The sequence below is a fragment of the Chionomys nivalis genome, chromosome 1 (genome assembly GCF_950005125.1).
Source record: "Chionomys nivalis chromosome 1, mChiNiv1.1, whole genome shotgun sequence".
NCBI classification, from domain to species: Eukaryota; Metazoa; Chordata; class Mammalia; order Rodentia; family Cricetidae; genus Chionomys; species Chionomys nivalis.
The window spans coordinates 140,786,503-140,803,167 of record NC_080086.1 but is presented as its reverse complement, the minus strand read 5'-3'; the positions used below and the strand labels follow the sequence as shown (position 1 = coordinate 140,803,167).

General features: G+C 41.6%; 1 protein-coding gene across 1 annotated transcript; it reads right to left on the bottom strand.

Moving 5' to 3' along the window:
- Window positions 1-427: 427 nt before the first annotated feature.
- Neurod6 (neuronal differentiation 6) lies at window positions 428-3,628 on the bottom strand. Its single transcript, XM_057780904.1, has 2 exons — window positions 3,479-3,628; window positions 428-2,232 (listed from the first exon to the last, which is right to left on the bottom strand). The coding sequence occupies exon 2, from the start codon at window positions 2,209-2,211 to the stop codon at window positions 1,198-1,200; it is 1,014 nt and encodes a 337-aa protein (XP_057636887.1). The 5' UTR covers window positions 2,212-2,232; window positions 3,479-3,628; the 3' UTR covers window positions 428-1,197.
- Window positions 3,629-16,665: the final 13,037 nt, after the last annotated feature.

Genomic DNA, 16,665 nt, shown 5'->3' with positions numbered 1-16,665 from the left:
ATTAAACTAAGTTTTTGCTTGCCTTTTGTAAAGAAACTTTTAATCACACAGAATTTAGGTTCTAATCGGCCGAGCGTTTAACTGGCCCAGAGAAAAAGCTTCCGTTTTTAACACTGGCTCTGGGGGCTGTTGGAAAACAGCCACCGAATTTAGGCTGGAGTTGAAGGTTAGCAGGATTTACCATTGTTTCCCCAGGGGGTTCAACCCTCACGGGTGCCGTTTCTTTTATTCAAGATACTTTCAAAAGAAAATTCTGGAAAACGCTTTGACTATTTTTTTTTAAAGAAATTTGTTTGAGCCCTTTAATCCAGAAATATTTCTAAAATGGGGAGGAGGAGGCACTGGAGACTGACAGCAGCTGTGTGTCAGGAAATAATAAGTATCATGCAAAAATATCACGGCTAATAGATATCCTTTAGAAGTGGAAATATCTATGTTTAATTGCTTTTAAACTGTAGGGTGGAAAACACAATTATACACTATAACGAACCTGTACAGAAAAATCTGGAACAATACAAGTGCTAGTATTTTTTCTTCATGATTGAAATAATTGTCCCCAAATTATGATACTGACAACCTCCCCCAAACACTGTGTTTCCTCCTCTGCAAAAGCTTGAAGAGGAATAATTCTTACCAGTCGAATACAGTTAGTTTTGTCCTTAATAAACAGAAAATTGCATAGCTTTTAATACGGTTGTACATCCTCAAATGCGTCTTTTAATTTCATGGTTAGCTCTCGATATTTTAAAAAACTCAATTTTCAGAGATACATATATGAGTCCTACTAATTATAAACACATTTTACTCATCTGATTTTTATAACATGCATTTTCATAATTACTGTACAACTGAAATAGACATTGAGTTATGCTGTGTGCATGTCCTTACTCAGCAATATATTCTTAGACACCTTGTTCAACAAATTAAGTGAATTTAAAAGAAACTGAAACAGGAGAGAAAAATCCTGCCAGTAGAGAGAGAATCACAGTGCGATACAGACAAAAGGGAAGGAAAAGAGGTTCTCATACGAAAAAGAGATTTATTATGACATAGAAAATGTTCACAATGGTTGAAACACACTTCCGAAACTAGTAAACACCTTAGATAGAGTTGTGCCAATTACTCGGCCTGCAAGCATCTGCTTTCTCTTAATTAGAGTGGGAGGTGAATGACCACTGTTTATTTTCATTTTCCTCATTAATTATGAAAAACTGCATTTAATTCATCTTGCATAGTGAGAGATTGGCTGCGCAGATGTAAGTCATAAGGGAAGTGGCTGTCGGTGGGCAACCTGAACATGGCACCCTGCCCAAGGGGACCCCTGGGTGGCACTGCACAGTAATGCATGCCATAATTGTAATTTTTGCCATAGTCCAAGGTTTCTTCTTGCTTCAGGGAAAATATCCCATTATAGTTAATTGGGGGAGGACTTAAGGGACCTTCAAACTGAGGGCTGGCACACTCAGGGGAAGTACTTTCATAGAAGGATTCATACGCACTGCAGTAATTGTAGGGCTTCATGGACTTGGAATTATCAAGAGTCCCATGCCCTGGGGGAGTGGCCAGCTCAGGGCTATGGTAGGGTGGGTAGAATGTGGAGTAGGGTGACCTTGTGTGGTGTGCAGCCTCCCCACCCTGACCCATCAGGAAACTCCTGGCGTTGAGCTGTAAGCAGCCTGCCACCAAGTTTGTCGTTGGCTGGGAAAGACCTTTGCATAAGTTTTGGACGAACGTGAGCAGATCTGGTCTCTTGCCAATCCTCAGAATTTCGGAAAGTGCCCAGATGTAGTTTTTGGCCAGCCGTAAAGTTTCTATTTTGGACAGTTTTTGGGTTTTAGAGTAACAGGGGACCACTTTTCGCAAATTGTCCAGAGCGTCATTGAGGCCGTGCATCCGGTTCCTCTCGCGCGCATTGGCTTCCTGTCTCCTGAACTTGACCCTTTCCAGTCGTAGTTTGGTGGTCTTTTTTTTCCTGAGACCCCTCCTTCTGGGCAAGCCATTTTCATCTTCTTCTTCTCTGTCTTCCTCCTCCTCCTCTTTCTCGGTTTCTTCTCCAGGGGCCCGTTTAATGCTTTTTCCTCGAAGGACAACTTGCTTGGGAAAGCTCTCTGGTTTCTTAATTTGTTTCTGGTCCTCGCATTGTCTAGCAAACTTTCTGCACATCTGGGATTCGGGCATTATGACAGACTCGTCAAACGGTAGTGTTAACATGGTTCCTTAACCTTAAATTACCTGGAAAAAATGCCAGCACAATATTTAAAGTGTTTTCATTTTTAGAGTTGATCTACTTCAAATTTATTTTATGACTTAATCACAAGGCTCTGAAAGCACGTGAAAAAGACTGATTCCAGAACTTGTGTTTATATTAAATAAAAAAATCGAGTTTGCGTAGATTAGAAATCACAAAGACATTGATCCATGCAGTCACCTTAATTTATACAGGCACATTATCAAAAGAAAATATAAAAGGAAATACCTATTAGAAATCATCACATTTCCTATTTCTCTTGGATTTTAAAATGGATTTTTAACACACACAAAGTGAAGTTCAAGCAAATAAAAGCATGATACAATAATGCAGACTTTCATTAATTCTAATTCCCCTGAGAACAAAATAGAAGAGAAACCAATTTTTAAAACGAAAGGTGCTACCTCTCTCTGAAGCTGACAAATTTGAGAGGTTTTGTCAGAAAAAAAATATTAACCCCAACTTTGTTTCCTCTTAACCTCAAGCTGGAAATTTTGATAAGTGAGTATGGAATACACAAATTTAAAGAAAATATCAATAAGATCCATTTTTAAATTGAATTTTTCCTGATGAGTAAAGAAGTATGTAAAAAGAGTACTGTTTTCTCAGCCTCAAGGAAAGGGATATTAGGCTAATTCGAAAATAAAACTATAAACAAATGAAAAACCACAATCATTACTGACAATCTTTTAAATCAAAGCAAATGTTGCGACTGCTGTAACATCTAAGAATTCCCCCAACGTAATTGCCTGTTTACTGCTGTTCCGCTCCTAGTGTTTTTGTTCTAAGAGCCACGGAAGTCTCCCTCCAGCTAATATCGGACAGGAACGGTCCAAGGATTCTGCCTGCAATTGTGCACGTGTGTTCAGAATCCCAAATGAAAGGGGGAAATAATTTGTGTTTAAAATGCAATTTTGGTTTTTGTTGGATAAAGCAGCAAATATTTTCGTCTAAAGTATTCAACCAAATAGACATATTAAAACAGAGACTTTTAATTTAACAATCTCCAGCCCCCTATACACACACACACAAACACACACACAATGTCCACACATTTACAATGTTACATAATAACAGTGAAAGTATGTGATAATTACATCATAAGAATGAAATAGGATAAGAACTTATAGATGGTAAAGAACATAGAAATACTCTAAGACAGTGATACTGTATCTTTAAATACTTGCATGCAAAGCCAGCATCAATTGAGTATATCTTTATTTATATTACCTTAGGTTTTAATTTCATTCAATAATCAGTTTTCATTTTGTATCTTCCAAATCTTTTCAGGCTGAGTGTCGCATCGTCTCCTGGAGCCTCTAGATCTGTGTGTATCTGCACTATCTCATTGATCTCTAAAAAGTGACATTGATGCCAACTGCCAGAGCTGGTACCCATGCCATCTGCTAGTGACGTCACAGGGCAGAGAGAGCCATGTGATCCTCTCTTGGGACCTTCATTCTGCACTGATCATCTGGCATCCCTGTAAGTGGGTACCAGCATTCATGCATCAACACAGGAGGTTAGACTGATAGGGAGAAAAATCTGCACCAGCCTTTCACATACAGTAGGTGCGTTTCTCTTCGAGCTGCTCGGGTCTCACTGGCAATCTGTAGAAAGAGCTGTTAGGGATGGGTTTCGCCCTGCCAATGGTACAACTGTTAAGCAGTCGTTAATATTCCATTCATTCGCAAGGTGGGCTTTTGTCTGAGTGAGAGAGGTTTTTGTTGTTTGTGGGGTTGTTGTTTTGTAAAGATCACCAGCTCCGTACCAGGGAAGGAGAGTCTTGTATGGGAACTGGAAGCTGAGCTTGGGTGCTGAATGAAACCAAGATTGGGGTCGACAAATGGGTCCGCAAAGGGCTCCTTATTTTTCTGTTTTGTTTTACGGCATGTAACTTATGGGTTTGTCTCTGTGTGTTCTTCTACTCCAGACTTCTTTGCTTCTCAGGATTTCAGAACAAAAGATCAGTTTCTCTATCTGGGGTCTGTGAAAGACATCTTCAAATGTCTTTCTAAGAACTTTTCAGAGAGAATTTACGCAGTCCGAATGATACACGGACCAATTGCAGAGCCACAGTGAGTCTCTGATTAGATTTGAAGCTACATGTTTGTGCCCACCGCTGAGCCACTAACTCTACTCAGTTACCCTCCCTGGTCTCCTGGTGTTAACCTGCATGTACCGTCTCAATTCAGACATGAGAAAGAGAAAAACCATCACTTATGCTTGCAGCTTGATTTTTGCCTTTCCCTCATTGTCCCTTGCCGGTGCCTTTTTAACGAAGCAGGACAGAAACAGTTAAGCTGAGCTGGCAAAGCCCTTGGAACAAAACAGGATGAAGCTAGAGGCCAACCCTACTGTCCTCTCCTTTCTCTGCTCCTCTGAGATGTCTCTCTCCCAAACGGACATATTATTTCAGGAATGCCTATAAAAAGGCAAAAAAGTGAACTTTTTAAAAAGTGAAAAAAATAAACAAATAAACAGAAGCCTTATTGTTTGACAGCTGCATAATCTCCGTCTCTGAAGTGAAAGAGTATGCTTTTGGTCTTAGTATAATCCCTGGCAGCCTGGCACCGCTGAATCTGTGTTAGCATTCCCCTTATAAATCCCACCTTTGAAAGGTTTAGGATGCTGCTGCTTTAATGCACTTTGGATCCAAATTGGCACCAAGGGCCTTCCCCGGATTCAACTCTGCTCCTCTTGCTCCCCTGTTCATTTCCACCGCCTTTACAAAGTTTGCCTGACATTCCCTGGACCATTCTAGAAAGGATGAAAGGTTGACATAAAGAATGCCAGGTAAAAATGCGTAGTTTGCCTCTCTTAAAGGGGGAGTAGAAAAGAAGTGTAAATTTAAAACAATAGTAAGCCTCTTAATTTATAGGTTAAAATAGGTAGGTGGGCCTAGCTCATATTTGAAAGTAAAACACGTAACATCAGTAATTTTAGAATTTGCAGCTGAATATATTTTTACTAATGATGATATTGAATATATTTCATGTAGTTTTTGGTTCAAAATCTATATATGTTTTTGTATCAATGCCAAAGAATTTCAGTAGAAGGCCAGATGCAGAAATCAGTTATCCCCCTGTGTGATTTCATTTCTAAGTGTGAAGGAGGGAAGAGATCAGATGAGCTACAAAGTCGATGGTGCTGTCTTTGAATCTCCCATGTTGCACCTGTGCTAAGTCCCCAGGCGCTACATTGTATTGCCTCACAGATGTAAATGTCAAAAGGCAGGGACAACCTGATTTGATGTGTCCATAGAAAATTATCACCAATGTAGCAAATGTAAGGACAGATCCTGTATTTTATCTTTACAGGGGCATAAAAAGAGGGTAAGGATGAATGAATGAATTAGTGACTGTTCCATTCTTGCCGGTAACAGGAAAGAAAACCTTAGATAGTGATGAGGGTGGGGACAAAGCTTATTCAAGTATTTTGATTATCTATTAATTTTTGAGAGACTTAGTTTTTCTTTATTTTTAAAATGAAAAAAAAAGCAAAGAGACTGGGATGGGTATTGAGAATTTGCATGTGAAGATTTAGCAAAGATTTGGTGTGTTTGTACAATAACTTTTCAAGAAATTTTGTTATGCATTTTCTAGGGTAGTTCCAGGTATGCAAATGTCTGTGGTGTCTGTTAATATGCATTTGTACCATCCACCAGAGTGACTGTTCTAATCTCTGTTAAGAACGCATATTAACACCAAGACTCCAAACAGATTTAAACACAGATACTCAGAGCCCTTGGCCGGGAGGCTGTCACCTTCTCTATCACATTCTTCTCATTTCACCGCCATCCCTCTAAACCAAAATCTCCCTCTCTGAATGGATTCTATTCTAACTTAACTGCTGTGATGATTTTGTTAAAAATTTTGGTGCTGTTTCTGAGGTCATGAAATTTTGCAATTTTTTTCAAGTGTCCATTGCCTGTCATCTCCCATCTCTTGATGTCACCAGCTAAGTGCTCAATATTAATTACAGTATATATATATATATATTAATATAGTGCTCATATATTAATTACAGAAATAAGCTGCAGACAATTTAGACATGATTTTTGATTTGGAATTTTGCTAGAGAATGAAAATCACACGTTCAGAAATGGAGGTCCAGGTGTTGCCATTCCTGGTACCCTGTGGCTACCTGTGTCTTGTTTTAGCATATGGGGCATTCCTGTGCATCCGTGGCAAAGGGCAGCAGGGCAGAGTCTGTAGTGAAACTTCAGAATAGAGTTCCTTCTGCAGATGTGGGCGCGTCGTCTGAGGAGCTGGATATTTTTTTTTTTTAATTTTTTTCTCTTTCTTTCCCTTTTCCTCTTTCTTTTTTCTTCTTTTCTTCCTTCTTTCTCTTTCCCTTCCTTCCTTCCTTCCTTCCTTCCTTCCTTCCTTCCTTCCTTCCTTCCTTCCTTCCTTCCTTCTTTCTTTCTTTCTTTCTTTCTTTCTTTCTTTCTTTCTTTCTTTCTTTGGCTTTTTTAGGCAAGTGCCCCCAGGGAGTCCTGAGACTGGCTTGTATGAACAAGCTCAGTGTAGGTTTCCTGAGCTTTAACTCTTCAGTGCCCTCTGGACTGACATGGTTTTATGGTGTAGCAGAGTATATCCCACTTAGGAAAACAACCCTTGGATTAAAGAAAATCATTTAAATAATTAAGCAAGTCAGAAAACATCCTTACTGCTCCTGATTCCTTTAAGGGTTTAAAACAGCTGGACGTAGGTGTGGCAATGTTTTGTTCACACTCTATGAATATCATGGAATGAACGGGCATTAGAAGTCCCCTAAGGTGAAGCTGGACTGCAGGGCACGTGGCCTGCTAGTCTCCCACAAGCCCACCCTGCCAGTCCTCGGCTGCAAACTTTGTGCCGAGCAGTGCTGGTCTCTTTCTAGAAGTGTACGTATTTTATCATTTTCCTCTACAGAGTGTACTTTTCACTTATTCTTCAAACCCATGTGTTAGGGTCATTTTCTAACTTGTTATTAAATTAAAGCATCTAAAGGGACAGACTGAAGTCTTCTACGAATATAAGAAAATGGGTCTGAGTAGGTGGATTGATTTTAACCCATTCTAAAGGAAAGAGTCAATACTTTATTATCTTGTGTGTTTCTACAAGAAAATGTCTAGCTTCCTTTTGGCTTTAAAAAGTAGGAAAACTCATTTGTTGAGCCTGATTTGGACTTTTTAATGATACTAAACTAGTTATTTTTTGTTATGTTTCAGCATATGTAATGCAATGGTTATTTAATGTGTGTGGGGAGTGGGGGCTGTGTGAATGCAGGTGAATGTATGCACTGGAGGTCAGAGATTGACACTGGGTATGTTCCTTTATCAAATCTCCGTCTTGTTTTTGGAGATAGAATCTCCATCACCGAACCTGGAATCCACTGACTCCATGGGAATGGCTGTCATTGAGCTCTGGGAACCTCACTGTCTCAAGCCCTCAGAACCAGAGCTGCGGGTGTCTTCTACCGCACCCAGCTTTTTCTTTTTTGGGGGGGGGGGATTCAAACTTGCACACTTGCACCCTTTATGCATGGAACCATCTCCCCAGTGCACAGTCAACATTTTTAAATAGAGAAAACAGAAAATCATTATGTTTTTCTTGTTACATTCATGCATGCAGTGAGATTGGAGCAAGCCCTTAAGACAAGAGATGCTTTTGAAGGTTTTACAGAAGCAGCCCTTTTTTGGGAGCATGTGGCTCAGGGTGTTCTGAGACTTGTGACAATTTTCCTGCTTCCATCTTCATAATGCTGGGACTACAGGCAGGTGCCACTACAAGAGTGCAAATCATAATTTTATATTAATAATTTTAAATTAGAATACAAGGTGTTAGCTAACTTGGTGGTATTTTAGAGCATAGTGTATTTTAGTAGACTCTCCTTCTCCCTCATCTTTTCCTACCTCTCTGTGCCCACAACACTCTCTTGCAACCTCCCCCAGTCTCTTTTCCTCTCCATGTCCTATGAGTCCTTTTACCCACTCCCTATCTTTCATCATCACCTATTTTTCTCTTTCTTGATTTTCTTTATAGTTTTTAGGTTTTATCCACATCTATACCTCCCCCACTGCACATGTGTGTGTGTGTCTGTGTGTGTGTGTGTACCTATACACATTATAGGCTAGGATCCACACATGAGCGAGAACATGTAATTTTTATCTTTCTGAGTTTGGATGACTTTCATTAATTTGATACTTTCAAAATTACCCATATTCCTATAGAATCCAGCAGCATAAAATTCCATTGTGTGTATTATCCCACATTTGTATGTAGTTCTCTGTTTATGGGCAGTTGATTGACTCCATCTCCTTTCTGAATGGACCCTGGCAATCGCATCTCCCGTCACGACTAGCTGAGCCAGTAGAGAAGTTCCTCAAACAGGGATTCCTGGACGGTGTTCAAGAGGTCCTCATGCTTCCTGCAGTGGACTGACTCTACATACATTAGCACAGATTCATGTTTCTAATGGCAGACTCCCACATCCGATGCTAGGAGGGTGATACATATGTCTAGTAATCGTGGTGGCCAATCTCAGTTCTGCTCTCTAGTAGCTATGTGCCACGAATTTCTTCATTCATCTTTTTTTTTTTTTACTTCCTCTACAAATACTTAGCAAGTAACTATTTTGGAGCAACTCTTGACTCTTCCCCAAGGCATCTGCCTTACACTCAGTCTCTGACAGCCCATAGATGGTGTTCAACTCATCCCTAGAGGCAGCCAGTGTACATAGAAGCCCGACTGTGATTCCCTGTCCCGATTAGTCTTTACTCAACTTGACATAAGCTAGAGTCACCTGGGGAGAGAGAACCTCTAATGAGAAAGTATCTCCACCAGATTGCCCTGTAGGCAACTCTGTTAGGCATTTTCTTCATCCATGACTGAAGTGGGAATGAATCACGTCTGGATTAAGAAGTTGTAAATGTCATGAAGAAAATTCAAAGTAGTCTACAGCCTGAAGCCTGAGTGTGAAATGCAATCAGCACACAGAGTCAAGACAGGGATTACAAACACAGGCTAGTGACTAGCATTCAGAGCCACACAGGACAGTCCAGAGTGTCATGCTGAGGAATTTGTAGTCTTCACAGCGAGACAGATAACGAATCTGCATGACCATGCCCCACTGGAGAGGGACAGATGGCAAATATGCACGGAGCTTCCCCACTCGAGGACAGAGCAAATTTGGGGGAGATCTATTCAGTTGAAGTACCTGTACTATTCTTTTCATCCTTTCCATAGCTGGGATGAAGGACAGGGCAGAGGCCAGAGCAGGTGTCATCTTTCCTGTCTTTGGGGAGGACCAGCAGCGACCTAGCATGAGCAGACCTCTGATCATACAGGGCAGTGTAGGTCATGGTAATTTTTTCAGAATTTAATCCAAAGGCAGCCAGTAGAGGGCATAGTGCAGTGAGACATTTGCAGAGCTCACTCTGGGGCTTAGGGGCTAGCTCAGGGGTAGAGCATGTGGCTAGAATGCATTTGCTAGGTCCTGGGTTCCATGCCCAGAATCAAAACCAAAAACCCAAACAGAACAAAATGAGAAACCAAAAATAAAAAAAAGAAAAGTTTACTCTGGATGCCCAAGGAGATTTGAACAGGGGAAAAAGAAGAAACAAGAAAAAATTGCTTGGGTCAGGAAACTGCCACACAGGCCATGCTGGCTTGCTGAAAGCTAGGGAACTCGGGGAAACTGAAGGAAAACCTTCTCTTACTATCCCTCCCTTTTGTTTCGTCCCTGAAGCAGGAGATAAGATTCTTGTGGGAGAGGCATCCCCACCCATACCCTCAAAAGAGAGGAGAGGCCTGCCCTTGCCTTTCAAGACACACAGACACAGACACAGCCTGCAAAACAGGCTTTCAAAAACTTAATGGTGAATCTTGATTGCCAATGTGATCAGTAGGGCACAATCCTTAAAGCACACTTGGGAGAGACTGACCCAAACAGGAAGACCTGCCAGGAGTATGCTCAACACCATTACATAAGCTGGAAGCCTGGGTGGAATAAATGTGGAAGGAGGAGGAAGCCAGTTAGTGCAAACAGTACACATACACACGCATGTGTACACACACACGTCCTTCCTGGTTTCCAGTATGTGTGCTGCTCTGGTCCAACAGAAACTTCCAGAATCAAGATCCAAAATAAATCCTCTCAAGTCTCTTGATGAGAAAGCAACTACCTGAGTTTTCCCTGCTGTGTCGGACTGGACCCGCTCACAGCTCTCTATAGCTCCCCTACACTTCATCAAACCTACTGCTGAAAACTCCAAGGCATAACTGTTTCTTTGGGGCTTCATTTCCTTACCAGAGTGCCTACCTCCCAGAAAATTTACTAAAGGAAATTGTGTGCCTTTCTCTGTCCTTGTTATAGAAACTTGCCCATGAACTTAAGACAGGCTAGTCATTATTTTCTTTACCTACGGAAACTCTTTGTAGAGGAGACAGAACAAGACAGAGAGGACTATGGCCCAATGGAGGCCTTGGAGATGCAGAGAAGAGGAGGCACAAGGCTTTCTGGTGGGAAAACAAACGAACAAAAGAATTGACTAACAGAATAGGTCTGGAGTGACGTGGAAAGTTGTATATAGCTAGTGACGATGAAGGATAAAGTAGTGACAGTAATCCCAAGCAGTGTGCCCAGTGTTAGGGTTGGTGCTCCACAGACTTGAGTTCATTCCATTGCGTGGTACCTGTGGCCTCCCCCATCGGAAAGGGGAAAAAAAGAAAAAGAAAAAAAAAAAAAAACGATGGCTCAGAGACCTAATCTGTTTGATAAGGGATGCTCAAGTTTGAAGTGGGAAAGCCATCATTTAGACAATAGGTCTCTGGGTGTACCATTTCCTGACTATGATACTAAGTTAATCATTGAATAACCCAGCTTGACAGGATGACTCACTTGGGAACTGAGACAGGATTGTGGGATCATAGCTAACATGGGCTACCCAGAAAGGGCCTATCCCAGTCCAATCAAATCAAACTATATCATACTAGGTGAAATAGGAAAAAAAAAAAAACACTTAAATGTGAATCTAAGTACAAAGTCCACAAAGGCTATTCCCTTAATACCTTTGATGAATGAACATTGTTACTCCATGCTCTCTTTTGTATTTGTGTGCACAGGTAGGTGACAGATTGTTGGGAGGCGAGCTCATGCAGCGGTAGTGACTTGTCACAGCCAAGCTTGGATGCTGAGAGGAGTAGAGGCTTGAGTCGTTCCTTTATTTCTTCCTTCCTTCTCTTCGTTTCCATTGAATAACAAAACACCCAAGGCTGGGCGCTTAAAAATAAGAGAGGTTTAATTTAGTGTATGAATTCAGATGCCTAACACTAACCCCGGCCAGGCTTCTCTGGTGGATGGCATCACAAGGGTAAGAAGACATGTGGGAGGGAGAGATCATACCAACAGATGGGAAGCCAAGAGCAGAGCTCAGAGAGTAGGCTTGCTCTTGCAGAAACTTGCTCTCTGAAGAAGCAGCTGAGGAGCCCTAACAGCTACCATACTCTCATGTGAGGGCTGCTCCCTCCATGGCCTCCCGCTAGGCTCCCAGGTCTCAAAGGATCCAGCACCTTAACAAGCAAAAGCCCAAATCATCATTTATCTTTTAGTATTTTGGACTTCTGGTTGGTTTGCTCTGTTTTATTGGCAAATCTCATCTAATTATAATATATTCTTCATTTGTGCTTTAAAATAGCAAGGCTAACCCACTGTTATTATAGCATGTGTGACAAGTTGTTGGTCCTGGGGTGGTGATAAATTCGAAGGGATCCATTCACATCCTTGTGCGTTGGAATTAATCCTTCTCTTCTGATTTCCCACTGTACTTTATGCTTCTATTATTATGTTTAACATAATTTGCTTTGTGGTAGCTATTTGTGAACACATCTGTCTCCCCTACTGTCCTGGATTTCTGTTTGTTTGTTTGTTTCATTTTGTTTTGTTGTGAGCACATCACACAACACACTAAACTGCATAGTAGGAATTCAATCTATATGAATAGGAGAGTCAAGTTGAGCAGTTGCCGTTACGGTATTTTTGGCTGCAGACTACCTTAGAGCCATGAGGCCCATCTGTCAATCAAAACTGTGATATTTGCTTCATTAATACGGGGACTGAGCAGCGAGATAAGTCGATGACAAAGAGCTTCATGTCCTACGCTCCACAAATTAGATTATAGATTATGTAATTCTTTCAATTATAAATACTACTGTGGGAAGCAGGAATTCTAGCTAGTGACAGTAAAGACCCATGATTCTACCTGTTCTGCCTATGAAATTTGAACCCAGCACTGCTTTTTTTTATCTTTCTTTTTGTTCTTTTTCTCCAAAAAGGCTGCTACAGTGCTAATTATTTCTTTTAAAAAACTGGAGCAACTTTTCACCAAGCAGTTTGCATCTCATTTTGGCCACCAGCACTGGTGTAAGATCCAGGCTGAGATAGTGACTGACACATGGCTTCAGATTTTCTTATTAGCCAGTGCTGCTCTCTGGAAGAAATGCATCATTATCCTTTGAACTCAGAGTTTAAGCACTCCCCAGGCTGGCTTGGCTGTTACTGGCGAAATGTGAGTTTGGCATGTTGCAAGTGAAGATAGTTTGTGCTGGGTGGCCCTGCTTTCTGCAGCTCTCTGGAGGTGGACGCAGCAGGTGAGGGAGGAGACTCTCCTCCACACACTCCCCACTCTGCTGGTTTTGGGGCTGCTCAGAGGCACATGTATGTAATGGAATAATAAAGAATGAGAACGAGGAGGAAATGATGTTACTAACAGTCCTCTATCCTCCCAAACAAAACCCCTTCTGAACTGGCATCTCTCTTATAAACTTACTGGGAGGGTGTTGAAAAGCTCAGTAAATGAGGTGAACTAGAGAAATGGGTGTGTTACACACTTGGAATTATAGAACAGATAGGCTGTTTATAAAGGATGTTATGACCCAACTGCAATGATAGCGTGTCTGGTATGGTCAGTTAATATAACATGATTCCTTGAGCACTCCCTGGTTTTGGGGGGGGGGGGCATCTGGGTTCATGCAGACATATTTGTTTTCTCTATATTTATTTTTGCAATACTGGAACTGCAAGCATGGCAGATAGTCTCCCTCTATCTATTATTTTAACTTTGAGGCAGAGTCCCCTGAACTTCCCAGGAAAGCTTTGCACTCTCTCTCTAGTCCAGACAGGCCTTGAACTCAAGATGGCCCCACCTTACCTCAGCTTCCTGAGCAGCTGGTATTCAAACCTGTGTCACATGATTCAGCTCTCACCGACATGTTCCTGAAGCAGCAGAACGATAAATGCTGAAGTGTCTAACATGACCCTAGATATCAGGAAGCAGATGCTAACGAAGGCACACAGCAGCCCAGGGGAAGTCCTGATGGGATGAACATTGCAGTTTGTTTTTTCTACCCTAGGAGGAGCAGATGGAAAAAGACATTCCAAAAGGTCTTTCTATGGCCTTAGGTGTTCTGGGAGCTGTGGGCTGCGTTCCTGCCACCCAGCTCCCGGCCACCTAGCTAGCTTATGCCCCAAAATAACAACACACAAACTGTATTCTTTTAAACACTGCCTGGCCCATTTCTAATAATCTGTGTAGCACCCCAAGGTGCGCTTACTGGGAAGATTCTAGGCTACGTCCATCCTGGGTTGGAGCTTCATCGCGTCTGCCTGAGAGGAGCTGCCCTGCATCTGAGCTCACTTCCTCTTCCTCCCAGCATTCTGTTCTGTTTACTCCACCCACTTAAAGACTGGCCAATCAAATGGGCCAAGGCAGTTTCTTTATTAGCCAATGACCTTCCTCCATCACTTAGGTGGTCCACTTTTAACTATTTCCCTGAAGACTAGAGACTAGCTCTTATCTTTTCTATGGAAACTTGAGATACAACTACACAAAGAGTAAAAGCCAAATAGACAAAGCAATGGCTTTTCTTTCTTTCTTTCTTTCTTTCTTTCTTTCTTTCTTTCTTTCTTTCTTTCTTTCTTTTTCTGTAGGTTTGAGTTCCTGGGGAGTCCAGAAACAGAACTTATGTGAGACTTGCACATTGCTTTCATGGCTCCCTTCTTAAATAAAAAATAATAAAAACTACATTTTATGTTTCAGTTGATGTAAAATATAATTTAGACTAAGTCATGTTCATTTCAAGAAAAGTTTGGGAGGAGGATTAAAAAGTATGATGGGACCTGGGCATTGCACTGTTCCCATTGGAAATTGGGACTTGTCCCCTGTCCTTGAAGATAGGGTGTGGTCAACAGGATTTTTAAATTATACCTGACTGAGAATCACACTAACCTCTGAGGGACTTGGACTTAAGTTTAGACATATTTGTTTCCTCTAAATCTAGCTTCTACAAGCTGCCCTCACCCCAGCTTTAGAAGCACATGGTTGGAGACTATGGCAGGATAGATAGGAACCTAAGGCAGACAGGCTCAATAAATGGAAATGCAGGACACCCAGCTAAATTTGAAGTTCAGAGTTGTTTATATACGGTACAAACTTATAGAAAACGTATACATTGCTTATGTGAAATTCCATTTTAGCTCAGCATCTTTACCAGACTGCTTTCATTATTCTTGGAACCCAGACTACTTTTCAGTGTAAGATCCACTTCATGATGGAGATTCTGGGCACTAGTAAGTACAGCATCCCCAGTGAATGCTCTGCCACTGTTAGGGAGACATGTGGGTAGATGTGTCTCTAATACCCATTCTGTTGGATTCCCCCATTTGCTGGTGCTCCATGACTCTCCAGAGGAGGAGATGCTAGAAGCCTTTCCCCAAATTTATTTAACTGCTGAATGGTTTACTGCTTCTGAGTTTCAGGTGGGACAGCAAGTTTTGATGGAAGACACTCATGCCACCATAAGTCACTGTGTTTTCCTTTATGCTAAATGTAATGAATATTTTTGAGCCCACCTCACTTGTTTGTTTTATTTTCTTCCCCTTTGTGCTTATGCATGGAGCCAACCACCTTTCTCTCTTATCTCAGCATATTCATCTTCTACTCTTTGCGGAGGTCAGCTAAGTCAGAGACTGAGTTCACAGTGTCAATTTACCTTCCAAGAAGTCACTTTCCTGTTCGATGAAGGACACAGGGCTGTGTTAGGACCAGCTACACAAATACAGCCCAGAACAAAGATACATTGCCTCCTGTTGCAGCAGCTAAGACTTTTAAAATGGCCTGAGTAGAGCATTAAACCAAACTCAAGGACCCATTCAAACACACAGATGGTGTGTGCTAATAGCCTGTACTACTGCAGTGATGTCCTCAGGGCTGAGAAACCAGGGAGTCTTTACTAGCAAACTTGCAGAGAAAGTACCAGAGCTATTCATGAAGATTACTATATACCAAGAGTCCAAGAGGAAATGGGGTTACTGGTTCAGACTCAGAGGTCACAGGAAATTTTCATATTTCTTTCATGGATGTTTGCTTGATTATGATTTTTTTAATCTTGATTTTTGGGTTTTCTTAGTCTTCCCTATCAGTCATAACAACATCTCACTATACAGTGAGTGCCATGGCAAGAGAAACTTACATCTCATGGGCTACAGACTGGAAAGCCAAGAGTCATGTGTAGGCTGGCTTGGTTCCAGGGAAGCCTCTTCCTCTCCCTGGTAGGCGGATCACTACCTCCTCCTCGCATCCCTAGGGCTTTTCCTCTGACCCTGTGTAGGTAGAGAGGCAGAGAGGAAAGAAGAGAGAAAAGTCAAGAAAGGAAAGAGGAGAGCGATCCTTCTGTATAGCCACTAAGAAGTTTCTAACCTCTATTCTCAGTCACTCCCCAGAGGCCGCATTACCACCAAGCACTGAACAAGGGAGTGGAGCTTTAGCATTGGATCTTTGAGAGGGGAGTATCACTGCTTGGTGGGCCAGCCTCCAGCAGTGCTGGGCTCAAAAGGAATCCAGAGTCAGGGTACTGGAACCTTTTTATCTGAGGGGTTAAGGGAAAGGACTCTCACATACTCTCTTGATGATTTCCTTCTTTCTTTCTGGTTTTCTTTCTCCTTCTTCCTCTTCCTCCTCCTCCTCCTCCTCCTCCTCATCCTCATCCTCCTCCTCGTCCTCCTCTTTTTCTCTATTCTGTATTTCTCTGGTGATTTTCTTCTCTCATTCTTGATGTTTCCCTTTTCATGCTTTTTCCCCCCTTACAGCCTATATACCCCAGCAAAATCTTTCAAGCAATATAAAAATTACAATGTGGTTACATTCTGTTTCTCAAGTGAATGATTACAATGAGTAAAAATAAAAACAACATATTTTCCAGCTCCCTTACATGATTAAACATTTACGCATTTCAGGTGAAAAACAAATTATCCCCAAGAATCCACGTGCATTCCTACCCAAGAAACTTGTTATAGTTTAACAGAGAACAAGCAAGCAAAGTATTTTTCACAGTCCGTTCTTTTACTGGCAGGCTGCATTTTGCAGCTACAAAGAA

Excerpts from the sequence above, each read along its gene's own strand:
- Neurod6 (XM_057780904.1), bottom strand. The coding sequence starts at position 2,211 with ATGTTAACACTACCGTTTGACGAGTCTGTCATAATGCCCGAATCCCAG.